General features: G+C 37.4%; 1 protein-coding gene and 1 long non-coding RNA gene across 3 annotated transcripts in view; one reads left to right on the forward strand and one right to left on the reverse strand.

Annotated features, from left to right (window-relative positions):
• sorbs2b (sorbin and SH3 domain containing 2b) overlaps positions 1-21,967 on the reverse strand; it is a 42,740-nt gene extending 20,773 nt beyond the window's left edge. Inside the window, exons 1-14 of one of the 2 annotated variants that reach the window (XM_057349326.1) lie at positions 21,632-21,967; positions 18,113-18,235; positions 10,831-10,884; positions 9,755-9,874; positions 7,904-7,930; positions 6,834-6,958; positions 6,006-6,230; positions 4,983-5,297; positions 3,816-3,957; positions 2,875-3,029; positions 1,900-1,966; positions 1,320-1,376; positions 867-1,065; positions 636-750 (exon numbers count right to left, since the gene is read on the reverse strand). In XM_057349326.1, coding sequence (XP_057205309.1) covers positions 636-750; positions 867-1,065; positions 1,320-1,376; positions 1,900-1,966; positions 2,875-3,029; positions 3,816-3,957; positions 4,983-5,297; positions 6,006-6,230; positions 6,834-6,958; positions 7,904-7,930; positions 9,755-9,874; positions 10,831-10,884; positions 18,113-18,119 — 1,608 coding nt within the window. In that variant the 5' untranslated portion in view covers positions 18,120-18,235; positions 21,632-21,967. Of the gene's footprint in view, positions 1-635; positions 751-866; positions 1,066-1,319; positions 1,377-1,899; positions 1,967-2,874; positions 3,030-3,815; positions 3,958-4,982; positions 5,298-5,954; positions 6,231-6,833; positions 6,959-7,903; positions 7,931-9,754; positions 9,875-10,830; positions 10,885-18,112; positions 18,236-21,631 lie in introns of both variants that reach the window. The other variant, XM_057349327.1, reaches the window with a different exon arrangement.
• On the forward strand, positions 8,766-14,190 carry LOC130563639 (uncharacterized). The gene is made up of 3 exons (XR_008964146.1): positions 8,766-8,868; positions 9,771-9,912; positions 13,965-14,190. It is a non-coding gene; the product is annotated as an uncharacterized LOC130563639 (long non-coding RNA).
• Positions 21,968-22,633: the final 666 nt, after the last annotated feature.

The raw sequence follows: 22,633 nt of genomic DNA on the forward strand, positions 1-22,633 counted from the left end.
AGGATTTCTGTAAAATAAAATGCACAATCCTGAAGCAATAATACCCAATGAATGGAGAAGGGATGCCTCTTTATAGAACATAAAATAGTTACTTTATATTAATTTTCATGTGTCCATTTATGAGGAATATGTAGCGTTATGGATGTGACAATCCTGAAAATGGCACTTACCTGACTATGAAAAATCATGCACTAAAAATAAAACAAATGCTTTACAAATTTGAAGAGAGATCTCACATGGGTATTTGAACCACCAAATCCTGGCTGGTGCATCACTGACAGAGTTGAATGCATTTAGCTTTGCTGACATTGTGTACTGTGCAACTGACAGTACTAAATTTGTAACGCCTGGTTCACAATCTGTCTGTACCCATAAGGCCATGGGGCATTAATTCTAAAATCAATATTTGGCTTGAAATTCTAAATACACACACTGTGCAAAAAAGCCTCATACACTATGTAATATCACGGAAAGTTGATGTACTTTTAGCTGACTTAAAACAAGCCATATAGGCTATATCAATATTTCTTACTCTCGCAATGTATTTTACGTAGTCTCATTTCGTCTGTGTTTTCCCAGAGTTTTACATAAAAATACCATAAACTGAAACCATTATAAGTTCCCTGGTTACTCACCACTCTCTCCTGCTCTAAAACAGAAGACTTCCCAGGCTCATAGTCAAAGATACTCCTAGGCTCCGCTCTGTATTTCCGCGTGTCCACCTTTCTATCCGGAGGCTCCCAGTCATTCCTGGGAAAAAACAATGAATATTAAAACTCTCCGAGACAAGATCAAACCTGGAAAATCAAATCAGAAAATCCTTAAAGTGAAGGATTGTTTTATAAGACTGGACAGATGGTTGTTACATGTCAGGTGTGCTTCTGCCCCTGTGTGTGTCCCTGTCTTTGGCTCTGTGCTGTGTTGATGTTAAAGTTGGCAGAGGAGAGCCCACAGGCGTTCTGAAAGCGTATATGCAGTTATCAGAGACGCTCTGGGTGATGGGCCGGTAGGTGCTGGTTTTAGGTGCAGGATGAGCCTGAACTGGATTGGATGGGCCATGTTTATCTGACAAACATAATATAAAATTATTACAATATTAAAATATATTTTTTAAATATTTTGAGAAATATATTTTAGCGTAACATGGAATAATGAGTTATTATTTATTTATTTGTTTTACTTATCAAGTGTTCATACTAATAATTGTTATTTTTAGTTGGACTCATGATAGATTTACACAAGTTTTTTTACACAAGTTACATCATGTAGCTTTTGTATAAAGTGAAACAAATGGAAACATTGTTTAGCAGTAGTTGTACCAGTATTTGTAACAGGATCAGTGGCATTACGGGACCCACACAACTCAGCAAAACTCTCTGCAACAAAACAAGCAAATCTGTAAGCAGCAAGATTATTAAAAATACATAATGAGATGCAAAAGAATGTGTTGATTCTTTGACCCCTGAAATCTTTTAGGTTTTCCCCTCGACAGTCTTTTTCCAGTAATGATGCAGCTATAATCCACAGCCTGCTGAGCAAACCTATTTTATTGCTACTCATTTTTAGTTGCCCTTCTCTGCTAAGAACTACACCCCGAGGCACACAGAAAATGAAAGCTCTTCATCTTGTCTGACTTTATTGCAGCAATGGATATTGTACAGTCTATTCCAAGTTGCAATAATAAAATATTTTTTCCGTTTTATGTACTCTTGAGATATCACCTGGTAATAACAAAAGAATAAACAACATGCATAGTAAATGCATGAACGTGCCAACAATACAAATATTTGATTCTTTTTTCTCCAAATGCTCTTGTTATTTCTTTATATTCGTTGTGTTTGCAGCATAATTCATAGAAAAATAAATTAAAGATGTAAAATATACAAGACTCAGTCTTACCTGGTTTAGGCACCACATGAATCTGTTTAAACATGGTCTTGTACCAGTCTTTTGGCCTGTCAACAGTCTAAAGCAACAAACAAACAGGATTTTTAGATTACGGGCCTTGCCGGTGCTTAAAGATGAAGATTTCAAGGTCCAAAAGCATATTTTAAAAACAAATACAAATCAAAATGTGCTTGGTAACATTGAATCTAAAATGCTGGCAGCACAAGACTGCAAAAATGCTGATGCAATGTGACACATCACTGTCTGTTGGCCCATCAATGATGCTGAGCACAGCTGCCTCTGTTTCCCTCAGGCTAAATAAAACCCAGTGTGGGAAACTGCAATTTACAGCACAAATCAAAACAGCCAGTCCCATGTGACTGAGACAGATTAAAGATTAATTCAAGAACTGCCCCTTATAGGTATGTGCTTCCCACGATGTGTCCAGTGCAACAGAACTAGAGGGACATCGTAAAAAATATACATAGGTAACTTTTAGGGTTTTTTTTGTATTGTTGAAATTTTGTATTGTTATGACGTTAAGAAAGCCATGCTGGTAGAAATACAGTTATATGTAATGGTGGCTGTTATATGGGTTAAAAATTGTAGGCTTTTGTACCCGTGTGTGGTTATGCAAAAATGTTACATGGTAAGAAATGCCTGTTCCAATTGGCCATTTCAAAACATCTGGACATCATAATTTTAAGTAGATTTCAGTAGTTGTTTTTCATATATAGCATGATATACAAGATATTTATTTATTGGTAAATAAATCAATTAACAAACATAGCATTTAAAAAATATATACTTACATTGTTCACTCCTAGTTATAAGATTCTATAGAGTAATGAGTCTTAAAACTCTGGTATGACTTACAAATAAAATAAATAAATAAAAATACGACTGTAAATGTTTGAAATACCAAAGCCTGTGTTAGTTATAATACATATAACAAATGAGTAGCATCCCATAACAGCTGTCACCTACCGTTCGTATTGCAACTGGGATCCCGGATTCATCCACAGGACCGATTCCAGAAAAGATCGGAGCTTTCCCCGTTGTTGCTTTTCTGTCAGTCTGTGGAGCTCGAGCAGGGAAAGTGGGTTCCACGTTGGTGTAGATCGGTGTGCTGGATTCAGAGGCTGACGGGAGGAAACAAGGGTCAGGTTGGGGTGTGAGACTTTTGAGTAATTCCCCTGTCACTACCCAACATTCCCATGTCAGTCACTGGAAAATACAGCCAGGTCAGGGATAGAGCAGCAATGCAATTTCAATGCAATGAAAACAGCAATATGGTCTGTAACTATGAGACAAAGGCCAACCTCACACACGTGCACAGACGCTCTAATCCCAGTCGCTCAGCTCCTCCCTCACCCCCGACCGCTCTGTGATTCAGATTTGATCTTAATCTCCCGCATTTGCCACTTGGGATTAGAGAAATCGCTACACAACGCATATTCAGAGCCGAGGGTATACACATAGCTTCACAAACACTGAGGAACGGCCATGCTTTCTTACCCATTTCTGTTTCATTAGAGCTTGAGTGTGACCTATCAGAAACCATGAGTGCTAAATGCTTACAGCTGCACTGTGAGGCATATAAACTATAGGACCCCAGGTGGAACTGAATAGTAAGAATGACATAAACATCAATAATTCCCGTTCTGATATATGAATGTGCTAGAGTATTTAATCTTGTTTAATGAATTATTTAAGACCAACATTGAGCATTATTGACCACTTTATTTGAAGGGAAAAAGGCTAAAGGTTTAATGTGGTTAAATAGCCTATGGCTGTGGTTATATTAGTTGCAAACGGGATGCATGCATTTGGTTGTTTTGTGTGACAAAACACAAAATCGGAAAAAAAATACACCAGAATACGAGAACGGCAACACACACGAGCACCGGACAAGCATCAGTACTCACCAGTGCTTCGGGTTTGCTGCATTGCTGTAATGCTGGGGCTCAGTGAGGGAGGAGGGGGGTATGTCGAGGGGGAAAAGGGTCTATGGAGGTGACTATGAGGACTTTCTGGTACACTCAGACCACCGTTCACAGTCATCTGGCTCTGCGTAACAAAAAAAGAGATGATAACCAGATTTAGAAAAGGTAAATAACACAAATTGAGGCTGGATTATTGTGATACAGAATTCGTCTGTAAGATCAAAGATGACAGAGGATAAAGAACAGAATGACAATGAAAACAAACTCACATAAGCAAACAAAACTTTTCAAGAAGATATTAAATAAAACTATGTTTTATTAACAAGACAGAATTTGGCTTTACCAGGAAAAACATATTTTTAGGACAGATAAAAAAATGTTAGTATCAAAGCTGTAAAGTACAAAAAGGGACATTACAAGAACATGACAACGGTAATGTTATAAAAGGTCCATGTACCCACATCGTATCCTTTAACCCACAGTTTTTGATAAAGAAAGTGTGTTAGAGTAAAAAGTTCATCACTGTTACAACAATATCAAGAGATCTGAAAGTGCCATGAATGTCCTCCTGAAGAATAAATGAGAAGAGGTGATGTTAGTTTTGTTACCATTACAGATGCTCCAAAGCGAAGAAATGGCAATGCCGGTAAATATGAATAACAATGAAGAAGTGACACCGAGTCTGTTGATCCATGCAAGAGAAAAATGCACAGAAGAATGAAACCAAAGTGGAAGAGATTAAGACTAAAGAAAGCAAGCAGAAAAGCGCCTGTAAAGCAAGAGTCAAAAGGGTATCAGATAAATCATTTCTGCGATTAAAGGGGACATATCATAGTATCAGGATTTTTTCTTGCTCTTAAAATAAAAATAAGACTAGGTGTGGTCAAATACTTTTTGAAAATAGGTTTTAGTATTGTGACACATCATAAACCAATATATCATAACTGGATCGCAATTGAAACAAAAATTCAAGACACTTTTTGCCACAAGAAATCTTTGGGTAACATTTAAAGTTGCCTTTATAAAAAAAACCTCCTAAGAAAGTGTAGAATATGGCCCCTTTAAAGTTGAACATCTGAGCTAAGAATCCATAAGAAAGCTGAAAGGTAAAACAGAAAGAAAAGGAGTGTTGAACCGCTGAATAGTTACATTAAAGTTGCCAGTTGCAGGTGAGTAAAGCCTCATGTTTTCTGTGGCAGCACTCATCGGGCTGAAAGTTGGAGAGGGGGTACGAGAACCTCCCAGTTCCTGCACCGCGGTGGATGCTTCGCTCTGAGCGCGGGAAGAGCAGCGACTCTGCCCCAGCAGAAGCTCTGAGCCCGGCGAGGGAGTGCCTGAAGGGGGGGTCTTGAGTTGAAGGTCAGGAACTGTGCAGCTGATGAAATCAGGGGAGACTTGAGGCCGATAAGTAAGTGACTGAGATGTTCCAGAACAGTTTTGTTTGAGAAAGACTGGCACCTCAGGCTGGATGACAGAGAAGAGATTGGCACATAAGACTGAGCAGTTGGCACTATGTGTGTGGTGACACAGCTGACGGCGATGCGTTAGAGAGGATGGAGGTGATGTGGGTGTGTTATAGAAGGGGTTCTCAACTTTTTTGACTCCAAGGCCCCCCAACAATATTCAAAGGCCCTCCTCCCACTCACAACTCAAAATTTTTACCTATAATTTTTTTCTGTTTGTAATTAATTGGACAAAAGTGTTTATTAATTATACAAATTCCCAAATAATAAGAAATATCTTGTTTTTTAAAAATGTATTTCAATGCTCATTTTTTTCTAATCTTACATTTTTAGTCATCTTGAGGGCCCCCTTAAAAGCCAGCTGGGGTCCCCTTGTGTTTTTATTTTATGTATTATCTATTTTATGTATATAAAAATTGTTGCCCAACCAGAATATGTGATTGCCCTCCAGTCCAGCTAGTCTAGTACCAGCCAGCCTGATTGAAACTGATTTTGATTAAAGAAATAACAAAAATGATTGTCAAATCTGACCTTGACCACCTTACGTGTGCATTAGCAAAATGGTGAAACCATATTAGTCATGTTTCTAAAGCACAGCATGGAATGCAGAGATGTCATTACACTAATGCACATGGAATTATAAAATCATAACGGGTACCACTGATGGAACTGTAGATGGCAGTGAAGGACAGGGACGGGATCTGCTAACCAGGAGTTTCATCCTTTTAGGAGGGGTGGGGGGTCTTAAAGACAGTGCCTGTGCGTGCCGTCCTGATACCTGAGGCCTGGGGTTAATGCGCGTGGTGAGGGAAGCTACGTGTAGCCCCGGGTGCCTAGACGGAGAGCGCAGGTAGATCTGCTGTGCTTGTGAAGAGCGCAAGGTTTGGTCCTCTGTGGACATCAGTCTGAGAGAATGGTCATAATGCTCTTGTGCCTGATTAAGAAAAGTTTTGGGGGTTAAATACAGAAGTGTCGCCGATATAGTTTCTGCAATGGCGCTGTGAATGAGTGAGTGTGTGGATGTGGTCACCTTGAATAATGAACTTTGAGAAAAAAGTAGTTGGCCATTTTGTTGTGGGATGTGTGTAAGGGTGCAATATTTTGCTGTATGAGCAGCATCAGTGTGTAACTTAAAGGTCACTTTTAAAGGAGCTGGACATTTGAGCATAAGAACACACACACAAAGTAGGAAGAAAAGTAAAAAAATGTATATTAGAACCTAGAAATTCTGTGCATCAAGAAATTAAATGTACATTGATATGATACAATCCTTAGTAAAAGCAATTTGTTTAAAATGAAGATGACATTAAAACATTATTATCATTCAGTACAGTTTTAACATAATACTGACAGAACTGCAATGCACTTAGCCTTCATACTGAACTGTCTGCTAGAAAGGGTGTGACGGGTACAGTTAAAAATGTCATTAATAAAATCTGTCAGATGGAATTCCACAGGCTTTCCTGTGGAAGGAAAAGCTCCATAAACAGAGAGGAAAGGAAAAACAAATGTGCGAAGTAAACACTGCGGAACCTACCGGCGTGGGAGACTTTTTATCCTGAAAGTTGAGTCGGACGCTCCTGTAGCCTTTAGCTGCAAGAGAGGATGAGCACAGGTCACCGTTTCTCAGACCATCACCGGTGCTGCTGGACTTCCACAAATCTAACCCAACATACACAAACATTCTAAAAACATATTTTATGATCATTTAACACTTGAACATAACTATTATAATGTACAGTCAATATTGCAAATAAGGTGATTAGGTATTAGTTTTCCGGAATGGGTTTATTTTATTTGCCGTGGAAAAATTAAGAGACCATTTCGAAGTCCAATTTCAGTTTTTCTGAATTTACTGTTTTGGGTAAAATGGTTATTATTGTTTTATTCTGTGAACTACTAACAAAATGTCTCCCAAATTTCAAATAAGAAAAATTCTATTTGCATTAAATGAAAACTGGAGAAACAGGTCAAAATAACAGAAAAGATGCTCTGTATTTTTTCAGACCTCAAATACTGCAAAGAAATCAAGTTCATATTCACTTTTAAGCAATACAACACTAATATTTGTACATGTATTTAGAAAAAGTTCAAAAATATTTTTTATGTGATTTTTTGATCACAGTTTTTGTGTGTCTTGTCATGCTGTCAGTCTTTCACATTGCTGTTGGATGACTTTATGTCACTCCTGAGGTTTGAACAGACATTGTACTGGAATGGCCACAATACATCCAGAAATGGCGATTTAATTAAATTTTTTAGTGGTCTCTAATTTTTTCCCCAGCTGTATATTTTTATATTTTGTAATAACCGGCTAACTGTACATTATCCCGCTTTTTGTAAAATAAATAAATAAACAAAATATTAATTTGAGTTAAAATTATATTGTTACTTCAGAGGAACGAGACTATGGAGAGACAAAATAAACCAGCACAGGAAAATCTGGGACAACATTTAGTTACTGTATACAGTTTACTGACCATTATTTTAAAACATTTGACCACAGAATGACACAACTGACCATCAAGAATTCAGTATTCCAATGTGCAATAACTATTTTTAACAAGCCATATTTATTTATCGTTGAAAAAGTGTGCTATTGCTTACCTGAATCTTTTTGCTGTGATTCAGAGTCTATGCAGAGGTAAAAATGAGATAAACATTTGTTAAACAGTAGCAAAAGCTTTATTTGCACAGTGTACTGAATGCAAATCAAAATGCACGCAAGTATAAAATTCACAAAGCAGAGGTCACATGATTCCTGTGTGGATCTTTTTGACTTTTTAATCTTTAGAAGGAATTCATTAATGTTTGGTGAACTGTTTAGTGCATTCATTTCATTCTTAATTTATTCCACAACACTGCCTCAATGGTTAAAGCCAGATATGAATGGAAAAGAGAGAAATATTAGTAAAGTATTAGTAAGATACAAGACAGCATTAGTAAAGTCTGACAGGTGAGAACAAAAGGCACATATTATAAAAACACACACTTCATTCTTAAATAAACACTTGACACGAGTCAAGAGTCAATCCTGCTCATTTCTTTTGTGAATAATTTCAAGTTTGTTTAACACAACAACACTTGCTCATTAACAGCAGTAGCAAATGAACTGTGCTTTAACTTCCATCTTCAATGGGAAGTGTTTGCTCGGGTTTGCTCGCACCTCGCCTGCCCGCTGTGTAATTAAACAATGGAAAATATGTGTGTGTGAGGTCATAGTCCAAGAGACCGCTTAAACAAAAAGGGTCACCCAAGAGGAAACAGTGCCGAGAGGAGATGGAGGGAAAAAAAGCCTCAAGTATACAATTGTTGCTATGGAAGTGTACAACTATGGCAACAATCTGGCCAGTATGAGCTGCTTTTTCCCTTTTTAACCAAAGGAAAGGAGTTCCAGCACTCTACTAAAACATTCCATTAGGAACTGCTTGAGTCAGAGAAAGTATGGGATTGTGAGCAAGAGTACAACATAAAAAGAAAGAAAGAGAGAGACATACAGAGCAGCACAATAAAACACAGATGTGGCATGAGTGACGTCTAGTGCAGTGAAGAGGAATTCCTGCCGGCAGTGTGTGAGTCAATACACTGTCACATACTTTCAGATTATCTTAAATGCTCCACTGCTCTGAATATAATGTTAATGACAAACAACCAAACATAAATGGGTCAATGACGTGCTCTGCATTCGTTTTATTTTTTTGTGTAGATCTATTGAAAATACATTAAATGCCATTTATAAAAAAATGACTTGCAAATAAAACAATACACATTTTCTATCATATTGCTTTCTTTTAATTGCTGAATTTAAAATGATTTCACAAAAAAAAATTTGTTGGTGTACCTGATATTATATATAAAAATCTTTAAAAAATAAAGTAGCGCTTCATAATATTGAAGAATAATGTGATATGCCTTAACATAGTAAATAATGCAATATGCAATGTGATTCAACCATGCTTAAAGTTTGTAAGATCAGTTTCAAAATTATTTAAAAAAACGTACAAAAAACGTACCACTTGACAATAAATAAATGAGTATCAATTTATTGCAAATAATAATAATTATTATTATTATTATAATTGGTAGTAGTAGTAGTAGTATTAGCAGTAGTACATAATAAACAATTAAAAATTAATAATGAAAATGTATGAATTTATTACCCTTCTGATTTCCATACTGTAAAATGCACATTCGCATGTATTATTATTTATTAAAGTTATAAATATAATTCAAGAAAAAAACATGAAAGAAATTTGCCATAATGTTCAGTTATGACTTTTATTTAAAATGTAACTTATTACACTACTGACCGAATAAGAAACACTTGGTAAACTTTTATTTCTAATTTATAATGAATTTAATTATTGGCTAGCAATTTCCTTCTGTCTGTGATTAGTGATCTGTGTTTGTTTCACACTTCAATGTCTAAACATTGTGTCCTCAATACGGTTTTGATACCTGCGAGTGTGTACAGGTTTGGTGAGCTCTGGATTCTCTTCATGGGGGTTAGAGTGAGTGAAAGCGAGGCGCTTTTGCGGATATATCCTCCACTGTCTGTGAAAAGCGCAGTGGCACATTCTGACACACAAATGCACATGCATCAGCACAGCTGCAGGGTAAGATGACTGTAATAATGTGACACATGCAACACAAATAGCAGCGCAAAAAAATGTATATCGTATTTGTATATCAGCATGCAGGTGATTTTAAATATAAAGTTTATAATAAACAGATTCAGGTCAGCAAAACATTTTATAAACTGCTGCATTTCAAGCACATCAAATAATATGATTAGTAATATGTACACTTTTTATCACTGTAAAATTTCCCTGATATTCTTATAATGACAAGAACCCCCCTCTGTATACAATCTATCTCAAGTTTGGCCTGAAAATGTTTCTAAGAAGGCTTGGCACTCAAGATATACTGGGTGCAATCATGTTGGTACAGACATAGCCTGACAGGTTTCCTAATAAGTCACTAACTGCTATACCTCTGGATGTCAATACGACAGTCTGGACATTAGTGTTTGTCAGACTTCCAGAGTTTTCATGGAAAGTCAGCAAAGAAAGAGAAACACCCCCTGCACAGCTTTTCCCAGAATCCCTGAGATGAATACAAAATCACATTCTCTGTGCGACATAAACAAGTCTGCTCGAGTGAAGACGGTAAAGAAAAAAGAGATGAAGAAAAGCACTTAATCACTGACTCTTTTCTGCCTCGTAAAACTTGTTCAGAGTCAGTTTTGTGTAAATTATTTCGTGTTTCTTGGTGGGCAATGTTCCTTCAGATTTTTGCTGAGCAGAACATGTTGCTAGTGGGGCAGACACCCTTATTAACCCAAATAAATTACTAGAAATAAATTCAAAATTCATACATATGTACTGTATTTGTTATTATTAAAATAATAAAATAAATAAATAGAAAATGAACAATAAAGATACAAAGGTCATACTTTACTATCATTCTATTAGACTGCCTTGGGTTTTTTGTCATTTTTTCAACCATTTAAAATAAGAATAATTCAACCTCACCTGTGTTCATGTTGAAGATCTCTGTGTCTCGTGGTGTCTTGATGTCACACAGTCCTGTAAAAGCACATCATTAAGAATCAGTCATCAATCCCTGTTCCTGGGCGAATAAAACACAGATTTATGTCTACGCACTAAGCAGGTAGTGTGGTATTGGCGTCCCATCTCTGCACGGTACGAGAGCATGCTGGCGAGTGTCTAATGCGGCTGGTTAACATCCCTCTCGGGATATGGGGCCCTGGTGTGAAAGGTGATACAAGCCCAGCGTTTCACGCAGCATGGTATCAAAATACACACCATAAATACACATATATTCACACACATTCTTATATCTTATATACATTTCCACTTTTGGTGTGTTAAAGCTTAACAGCTCTTTGCAAGCGATGTACTGCATTCACACACTAGCAGGGTGGTATCGTAACAAATTAAACCCTGTTTACTTTGACCTAGATTACTCATTTTTCAGTGATGGATTAACAGCCCATGTGACCCTATTCTTAAAATATCTCACTTATTTTAGCACGAGCTGAATATTTCAAGAATGGTCTATGATAGGAACTCAGTCATTTAATTACATTATTACATTACTCAACTCCGTGGCAGTACCAGGGCGGTGCAAATATGCAAGATAGGAGACACCGCGAGTGCGTGTTCATGTCCAAGATCCATGTCTGGGTTTCGGAGTGTCACGACAGACACGTGCGTCTCTTTTTTTACTTATAGACCACCCTGTCATTCAAATGGCAAAGCGCGCTTTACCTGAGACCATGGCATGCCATGAATTTACAGGTCATGAGAAGTGAGAGGCATTCATGGGAGTAAATTCGAGGGATGTTAAATCTCTTTCGGCAAAGAAGCGATAACGCGACGACATCTTTGTCCTGTGAGAGCTACCGTAGTGCTTCGAAAGGGAGTGGTGAAGTGAGCCATTGGTTGCAATTCGCAACCTCACCTCTAGATGCCACTAAAATCTTCACATTGCTCCTTTAAAGGTAAATTAAAACAGAAAATTTGTATTCAATACAGATTTTGTAAATTCGTAACGTAGAAATGAAGAACCGACAGACATGAAATACAGTGTTGTTTACCAACACAGTATCACCAGTAATGAATATTTAGTAACTGCCTTTTAATCCTCATCCCTCAATAAAACATTGGATCAAATACTACTGCTCCCTGCTGTGACTGAGGTCATCCCTAAAATAAATCTTCAGACACCATGGTCAATAAATCTGGTTAAAAAACACAGGGGCCTGTGACACCACTGGACTTGGGTAAATCACAAGTTGTAATGACCTGTCAGCAGTAAATGAGGAAAAGATTATGATATTAAGTTTCAAGGGTGCAGACTTGCGGCGACAGAACAGCTGGAGGGAAAGAGAGCTGGACTTTCGCCGAAGCAGTGGTCACAGCTCTCCATTTATATTCATGACCTGGGCTTACACTGGTCATTTATTTATCTATCGGAACATTAGGAATCATCCTGCCTGGGGAAATGTCATGGCCAGCCGAGCCAATAGGCCAAACTCATTACCATACCATCAATAATTCAATGTGGTCATCAAATAAATAGTCCCACCATGAATGTGCCCTGAGGAACACGCACTAAACATGAAGGCTTCCAAACAGCACTGTAGAGTGAAAATAAATGAAAATATGCAAGTAGATTTGAGAGAGTGTATCTGAATAAGTAACATAATAAAGTGCAAAAAAGTTTTTTGACAACATCACATTCAGCTGCTTTGACAATGTGTATTAAAGCAAGATAAAATAGTTGAAAATAATGTAGGTCAGGGATTAATTTTCACTTAGATACAAGTTTGACTGGATGACTGATGTGGCATGTTTGTTTTATTTTGTATAAGTTTTACATTTTAAACCCGGCTTATTTAAAAATGCATTTACATCATTTGTTTTGATGTTTCCATTATTATCCACATATATTATTGACATGCAGTCATAGTTCAATCTTAATGGTCCAGTGTGTAATTTTTTTGAGGGTCTATTGACAGCAATGCAATATAATATACATAACTGTGTCTTCAGAGGTATATGAAGACCTTACATAATGAAGCGTTATGTTTTATTACATTTCTAATGAGCCATTTCTATCTACATACACCGCAGGTCATCTTGCATGGAATTCACCATGTTATTTCTACAGTAGCCTTAAACAGTCAAACTGCTCTAGAGAGTGTGTCTCGCAAATATGTTATCTCCTTCGGAAAAAAAAGCGGAAACATGACGACATCTTAGTCCTGTGTCAGCCACCATAGTGCTTCGAAAGGGAAGGCAGAGGGGTGGAGTGAGCCGTTGGTTGCAATTCTCAACCTCACCACTAGATGCCACTAAATTTCATACACTGAACCTTTAATAAACATAGTTATACAGGGACTGGAGCGGAAATAAAACATTTTGAATAATTTTAGCTTATTTTCATTTTCAGACCAACTACAGTACCACCACATTCAAGACTCCTGTATTTAGCACATGCTGAACTATTCATGTTAATTCATTTAACAGTACATACGTGTTCTGTTTGTACAAACACGGTCCCATGGTGATAAGTGTTGTTCTGTTTGGATGGCTTATTTATAGTGTGATTTGTCAGCCTCCGGAGTAAGAACGGGAGAGACGCCATTCTCACCTCTTAAGGTTTAAGCTTAAACGCCTGTTACCAGAAGTGATGTCTGAAACCATGTCATGCATCTCTATGTACTGCTCAAGTACCAGAACAGAAAAAAATAAGTACAGCTATGTTTGAACAGAGAACTCAATGTTTTGATGTATTCGGGTTTTAACATTCATTAGTCTGTTTACTTGGAATGAATTATTCAAATGGCCAGCAGAGTAATGTTTTAGAAGCTATCATTCGCAGTCTTCAAAGAGTCACTGTTTATACAAAGACTATTCAAATACAGATATATTCATGCAGATATATTCATTTTTTATGTTCTGGCTACTATAAGAAGCATAATGCAATAACAGTAATAACATCTAGTGAAGTCTTACCTGCAAAAAAGTTTATCATGGGTCTCCTTAAAACAATTATTGAATGACTACACTAAGGCTTCTGCTTTCCTGCTGGTAAAAACCATAACATCCAAATAACAGACACTGTCTTATCCCCAAAGAAAAAACATTGATATGCTGGACATGCTGCTTGCCAAAAAAGGAAGAATCTGTTGCTTTTCATCTGGGATTTCCACACAGGCTATTTATGAGCATTTAAGCCAGGACACAACAAGCTCTACGTTCTCTCAAATGTGAACATCTAAATCAAAATTGCCTGCACAGAAGAAAGTTTGTTGCTGTGCTTTCTGTTTCATGTAACATGTCCCACACATATTTTCTAAACCCCCAGATAACTGCTTAAATTGCTCCCATGTGTTTTAGCAATTTCATTGTATATATAGCTAAGCTCCTTATAAAAAAGTGTTATGTAATATCTGAAATTAAGTATGTGAGTTGATCAAAAAGAAAATGGTACAGTACATAAAATATTAATAAATAACTACAAACTAGCTATTGTCCAATTTGCTCATTAAATGAATAAAATTGTTTTATAAATAATAATGTGATGTTATAATTTAGGTCCAGTGACCTGTATGCATATTTTGTGGTAGGGTTTTAAACAGAATAATGGCTAAATCATCTTCATTTTGTGCTTTTAACATTGATCAATTTATTAACATGTCATCTAATTAATTTGATTAAAATTGGTTATTCATCAACAGCCTAAATTTCTTTAATAATTAACATGATGGAATTCAAATGAGTAGAAAATAACATACAAACTGTAATGATCAGTACATCAAAACCTTCAGCTTGGAAACTCCTCCAAATGTAATGACATAGCCACATACATTACGAAACCCTGATTCTCCAGAATACTGTCTACTACTACACAATCCAATCCATATTTACCATAGTAACCCTGACCACGCCAATAATCGAACTTCTATTTTCGAAACTTATGTTAGTTGAGCTTTTGGTTCATGCAACTAAGAGTGTGTCACAACCAAATACGGCACAGGCCATTTCTGATCGGGACTGCAAGTCTACATGTTCTCCAACGAGCTTAAATGACTGTGCAAAGTGCCTAGCACATGATCTTACCACAAGGGAAGGGATTGAGTTAAAAGTGCCCCTTGTGATTCAGTACGTTCGTGCCAATAAAGCGTTCCCTGGCACCCACATGAGGGTGCGAGTTGTTAGATATTGGCCCAAGCTGGGAGTCGATGGGAAGAGAATATGGGGACATCTGCCAAAATCTGTGTGTGACCGCTGTCGTCCAGATGTTGGAATCAGCAGGTGCTCCTGGGGGGTCATGTGACAAACACATTGGTCGGCAACGTCTTTGTCAGTCGCTTAACATTTACGCGGCAAAAGTATGAGAGCTCTAGCCTCCATCGTCAAAACAATCTTCAACAGCCACACAAAGGGTTCCTGGAAGAGACATGTTTGGCTACAGCTGTTATAAATATTGTCTTCCTTTCTGGAATTTAAGGCACTGCAAGTTTTGAAGATAAGATTTGACAATGGTAAAATGCTGATAGCAGAAATCTCAGATAAGATTCTTTGAAGGGAGCCTATAGCCTAGCAAAGGATTTCAAAACATCTTCATGCAGACAATCAGACATCACAACAACAACAACAACAAAACAACAACAGAGGTTGTAACAAAACATTACCCAGTTAAACACAGCTATTATATTCTTTAGTGGCTTTTGGGATCTATACAAGACCTAGAAGGCCTTCCTCCCTCCTAATGAGTAAAATAACCTAAAAGCAAAATGTCAACAGTTTTAAAAGCTTGTATTACCAAAAATTACAGCTATTTGTGAATAATAAACAGTAAACCACTCAGAAATACAATGCAATTTTCAGTATCCAAGTATCCGTTCTGGTCCCACAGACCTGCAGAAGCATGTCACCAACCTAAACAGACCACCAATGATGTGGCAAACAACAAGACATATGAACGATATACGAAGATATAGCTTTGCATAATTGTTTTCTGTTTCATGTCAGATTTATCACATAAGTAAAACCCCTCTCAGAACTTTCCAAACATTGTCTTACTTCCTTACTTGGTCAAGCTGTCACCTATGGTATCTTCAGCATGCTTTATCTTTTCTAGTGGTCTGATGAAGCACACATGAGCTGATATCTAAACACAAAAATATCACAGCCGCCATGATAAAGTTATTTCTTAACAACAGAGAACTCTTTTTTTATTCATTCACAGGAAAGAAGCAATGAGATGCTTTTAGGGGTCCTCATACCGTACACACACCATGTCCAGCGACTGAGACAGGGACCCCAAACATAGTGCCAAGATAAGCAGCCAGCGCTCGGCCTGCCAGCACCTTCTTCCAATCGCAATCTGACATATCTAAATGGGCTGACATTTACAAAACAAGTTGGACTCATTCCTCCAACAGAAGCACTCCCCTGGGTTGAAGATCCATCCGCTAATTAGGTGTTTAACCTCCGGAGGCTCCCAAAGTGTCAGTCTGTTAAGAATACGAGATGAGAAGATCTCTGGCATGATGCTGCCATGTGTATGGAATCAAAGACATTGACACATAATTCAAAACAATCCGATTAGCACAGGCACCTGATATCAAAGAAAGGTTAACCGAGCCTTGGAACGGATTGCATTTTACTAGTAAATCCTTTGTGTTATTTCAGCATTCTTCAAACAGAGCTAAACAACAAATTAGCTCCCAATACATTTCTGAGAAGATCTAAAGGGATTACGGATTTTGATTCACGCCATTCAACAACGGTCCCATTCAACAGGTTTTACAGCGTACTGAGGAGTTAAAAAGCATGACAAGGGTACAGTTTCAGGAAACAGGGACCGGGCACTCCTTTATTCTACAAAGTTAAAAATACCACAGTCACGAAAGAACCCTCCCCCATAACAAAAACAGGAGCTGTGGAGTTTGCCATGCCTCCTGTAAGACATCTTTATGGAAGCATGTTGTGCTACTGTAGGGATATCTCACCGAATCGCAACCTATCTGCTACAATTCTACTCTTTAGCATTTTGTGAGCATAAAAATGACTGAAGTGTGATGCCTGTTTATTTTTTATTAAAGAGATAGTTTACCCAAAAATGAAAATTCTACTCAAGCTGTTCCAAAACTGTATAAAATTTCTTTGTTTCACTGAACACAAAGAAAGATATTTTGAAGAATCTAGAAAAACGAACAGTTCTGGGGCACATTTGTAGGGATTTTAATGGTATTCAATGGTGCCCCAGAAATCTCAGTTGCTAACAATTTTCAAATTATCTTTCGTGTTCAACAGAACAAGGAAATTTATATAGGTTTGGAACAACTTGAGGTTCATTTTTGGTTTAACTATCCCTTTAACTGAAACAAAAAAAAGAACATAAGGTCACGTTGAAAGGACTGCGGTGTCGTGATGGACAGTTAATCAATGGATGCCTTACATTACAGGGCGAAATGCAATTTAGCTGAAATTAATAAATGTTGTCAGAATGATGGCAGACTGCAACAAAGGCTCTTTTTTAAGTATGACTCAAAGGTCTTATTGCAAACCTTTAATGAGGAACCCCAACACAAGAATGTATGAGAAAGTAACTTACTGTATTCTGTACAGTGAACAGCATTTTAAACAGCAGTGGTACAACGTATACAAATATCTAATGGTCAGGTGAACCAAATGTGAACCAAAACTCCACCCTGACCTGTTATTACTTATGGCACATTAGAAGGTTGTTTGTTAGGCTTTGTAAGGTTGACAAGACCCCCACTGAGAAAATTCTCAAAATATCTTCTATTGTGTTCCACAGAAAAATACCACTTTAAAGGGACAGGTCACCCCAAAATAAAAAAATCATAATTTACTCACTCTTTCTGTTCCAAGAAAGATATTTGGAAGAATGCTTGTAACCAAACAGTTTTTGGCCACCTCTGACTACCATAATAAGAAAAATTACAATGGTAGTCAAAAGTTCCCCAGAACTGTTTGCTACACAGTCTTCAAAATATCTTCTTTTGTGTTCAACAGAACAAAGAAATTTACAACAAAAAAATTCCTACCATGGCCAAGAACTGTTTGGTTACAAGCATTCTTCCAAATATCTTTCTCCGTGTTCATCAAAACAAATAAATTCATACAAATTTGGAACAACTTGAGGGCGAGTAAATGAAGATATGTACTATAATATAAAAACTACATAAAAAAATAAATACACTCACTGACAACCCCAAACACCATTTAAAAGTTAAAAACAAATCCTCACCAGGCATTAGGACTGAAGGCAAGCGCTGGGTCCGAGCTGCAATCAGCAAACGTCCACACTTCTGTGTTCAGCCCAGAGGATCCGCTGCGATTCAGGGTTAAAGTCCCAGACCGCAGCCGGTTTCTGGAGGTAAAAGATGTAAGAAAGTGAGAGGCAATCCCCCTCTCTGAGCAAGTGCTGCAGTTCGATCTATTTTCAGATGGAGACATGCACGTCTGAAGGCTGGAAAGTTACTCCATGCCTCTGGGGGAAAGTGACAACATATACAGATCTGTGCATATAAAGATCCACACAAGTGGTCAAACCCCTTGGCTATGCCAGGACACCACACCACACTAAACCACGTTAAATGGAAAGGTTTAGAATAACCTTCATAAATTTAAGAGCTAGACATTTTTTATATAAAAATATCTTTGTTCATTTTTACCAGTTTTTGGTAGTCTCGTTCATGCACATATTAACAGATGCACCATTCTTACTTCAAACACACTTAAGATCTACAGTTTGGTCATTCAAGCCATGATGTTGCCACTATTTTTGTCTCTGGAGCTTTTTGCTGATGACAGTTCTCATTTATCAGTGTGGCCAAACTTCAAGTTTAGAGCGAAGTGAGTTATTGTGAATTCACGCTGCTACATCACGAAGACAAATTAACCACTCAGCATAACACGAAACAAATGAACTGTGTTAATCCCTCAAGGTGACAAAGGAGGTGCCAACGGAATTTCGCTAAAGAGATGTTTTGTTTTTTCCTCCGTCTTTTGTCACAAACATTAAAGGCCACATTGGGACAAATTTCACACTTGATTACCCCGCAAAGAGTTTTTTGTACCGATACTCACTTTTATTTCTAACAGCAAGCAAGTGACAGCCATACAGAAGGTCTGACACCTTCTAACCTGTCTCCCCCTGGCAGCCCCTCCTTCCACGGGAGATGCCGTCACCCGGGAGCTCAGAGAATGTGCAGAGACTGAAGGTGTCAGCACAAACCTGAGCCAAAGAAAACCACCCAGTGAATCTAACATCACTCCTATGCCCGTGCCCGAGATGTCTCAGGCGTTACATCGACTGAAGTCTTTAAACCGTATCTGTGAGGAAGGTATCAGGTCATGAGCCGAGTTAACAAACATTTGCCAAGCTTTCCTCTTTATTTATCCAAGTATGTACCGGTCTTACAAACATTTATACAACATAAGAAAAATCTAACCGGAATTTCATATCTCAACTCACGATCAAGCTGTGTGAGCTATGCTATCCGCATTGACTTAATAGCTCTATACTCTCACTGTGTGACATGACATTGTCTTGTTTGTGTCTTTTGTTTATTTCACTTTAGGAATAACAGGAAAATCCTATGAGACAATGTTGATAGTGATCCTATCCAACAAAATTCCTGTTGCCAGAACATAAGAAGTAAATGTATAGTAACAAAGTCTGCCAAGAATGAGCTTATAAATGACAACATACCCATAAGATGTTAAGCGCGTGTTCATTTACTGTGGCATACAAAACACAATGTGTGCAGCTCGGCAATTAATAGCTCTTGAGATTTTAATGAATTCAGCCCTTCAAGCTTATCGGAAAAAGCCATATTGTTTTTAATAATACAGGAAGAACGGTCAGATGAATGGTTATGAATGAATGAATGGTTTGAAGGATTCACAGGATTATTTGAATGCTTTATATATTACAGATAACAAAACTTTCAACACAGACATCAAAGACGTATTTTTTAACCAATTTATCATTATGTAAGTCACTACTAAAACAAGGTTTAATTTTGCGCTTTTAGGCATAGAAATGACAAATGTGAACCTGGACCACAAAACCAGTCTTACAGCACGGGAACATTTGTAGTAATAGCCAAAAATACATTATATGGGTGAAAATGATAGATTTTTCTTTTATGCAAAAAATCATTAGGATATTAAGTAAAGATCATGTTCCATGAAGATATTTTGTAAATTTCCTACTACAAATATATAAAACTTGTGGATGCATCGAACTTGCAAACAAAAATGGCCAGAAACACGCCGACAGACTTCACTCGCTGATGCCCGCTCTTTGAGAATTACCCACTCATGTTTGGTATCTACTGTATGTAAAGCTTAGTATGTGAGCTTCTGGTTAACAACTTCAAAGGCAATTTTCTTAATGTTTTGATTTTTTTGCACCATCAGATTCCAGAGATTTAAATAGTTGAATCTTGGCCAGATATTGCCATATTCTAACAAACCATACATCAATGGAAAGCTTATTTATTTAGCTTTCAGATGATGTAAAAATCTAAGTCTAAAAAAATTGACCCTTAAAGTGACAGTTCACCCATAAACAAACATTCTGTCATCATTTACTCACCCTCTTGTCATTTTTGCTGTCCAGGGTCACAAATGTTTTTGTTCTTGTTAACTGATAACATGTTGGTAAACCTTTGGACAGCTGGAAAACCTAGCGTCCGGTTTAGTTCAAATATCACAAGGCTGAATCATGAACTGTGAACCATAAAATTCCCCTTATTGCTCCTGATATACAGTAGCCTATGTACAACAATATTTGCAAGATGTGCAGATAAACAAAATATATAAGTCAACACCATATGGAACTGCCTAATAAACCTACACTTGGAGTTTTCAACATTCAATTCCATCATATAATTTACTTTTATTGAAAAAAGCAGCAATAACATTCTACAAAATTTGCCATCTTTTTCTATGAAAAACAGTCATAAAGATGAACACAGCGGTTAGTAAAATTACAACAGAATTTGAATAATAAAAATATAAAGAAAAGGAATAAGTAACGTGTTCTTTATCTGAAACCGAAAATAGAACAACATGTACAGAACATGTATATCTACCATATTATAAAAAAAAGCTGTGCACCATTTTATAGATGACAATAACACCATGTGCGCTTTGCCTTTAAAAAAATACGTATTATTACGTAGCTCATCGACTATATTACGTGGTACACATCTGTAATGACCTCACTGACCTTGCGACTGCTCTAGCACATCAAATCATGTGACACGTTAATGACAGTCGCACAGCAACCACTGACAGAGGGTTCATGTTAAGCTCCAGTGAACATGGGCGCAACGTCCGACTAATTTAATCATTAAAAACATCCTGTGTTACAAAATAAGAGCTTGAACCGGACCGCACATCTGCTAGCACGATATTTTGTGGGTCTGTCTGTCGCTTTTTGACACTTCAATGTATCCGCCTGGCTTCCACACCAGTCTCTATATGACCAGACATTAACAGCAAACCAGCTCAATTTTGTATAATAGCATTGGGTATCTTAATGCTTATTTTCTAATATAAAATGCATATGCGTATTGTTTAAAGCAATAAACAAACAGCTGCATGGTAGAGTATTACATTAGCAAGGTAAATGCGTAGGATCGACAGACAGGGAACATAGCCTACATGCAGATTAAAAATTTACACTGAATAAGGCGTCTGCCAAATGCATGAATGTGTATTTTCCCTGCGGTCGTGTTTTTTTTTTACTTACCTCATATATGTTATGCTATCCCGAAGACTTTTAAATGTCCCAATACATTATTGTCCCGCGAAGCGAAATAGTACACGTGTGTATACATCAAAAACATGAATCCATTCTCGCGCCACTTCTCTCGCTCAGCTGCGCAACAACAACAAGCACGAACGGCGTTGCTATGGCCGCCAGTCTCAATATTCAGATTGAACAGACCCGCTTTCTCGATTTAAGAGATGAAAACACGGATCAATAATGAGGCATGCCGACCCCCCTCTTGATGCACTTGTTTTGGGTCGACAGAAGTGAAGGTCTCTCATTGGTTTGGAGAAGATCCTGGTAGTCATAGCAACAGCCAACAGAGAGCATGCTTTATCATGGGATGGTAATGAATAGCGCAGTACCCCTCCCTTGTGGTGGATATTTACTGAGGAATGTTTCCTGGAGGTATACACTAAGTTAACTCCGTGGGATGATGCTCAGTGGAAGCTCATTGTGGAAATGACAATAGACCTTTCATTGAAGTGACAATGCCTTCAGTAATTGTATTTCATTCTGTGAATGACAATGTTTTGGCTCACTGTGCAAGAAAATTACATTTTATAATTTCTAAATAAATCAGAAAACATCACTGGTAAAGGGATTAAAGTTCCCATGAATTAAATATATATATACATATATTTTAGTTAGCTAAGTGGCTAAGTGGGGACGGTTTACCCAAACATAAAAAATCTGTCATTATTTACTCACCCCTGAGTTGTTCCAAATCTGTATACATTTCTTTGTTTTTATGAGCAGAGATAATTATATTTGGAAGAATGTTTGTAACCAAACAGCTTTTGGCCACCATTGACTACCATAGTAGGGAAGATTACAATGGTAGTCAAAAGTGCCCAGAACTGTTCGCTCCTCTATTCTTTCAAGTATCTTTCTCAGATTTTTTATTTTGGGGCTAACTGTTCCTTTATAAACAAGTGTGCTAGAAAGAATTGACAACATAAGATAAAACATTCAAAACCT

The sequence above is a fragment of the Triplophysa rosa genome, linkage group LG13 (assembly GCF_024868665.1).
Source record: "Triplophysa rosa linkage group LG13, Trosa_1v2, whole genome shotgun sequence".
Lineage (NCBI taxonomy): Eukaryota > Metazoa > Chordata > Actinopteri > Cypriniformes > Nemacheilidae > Triplophysa > Triplophysa rosa.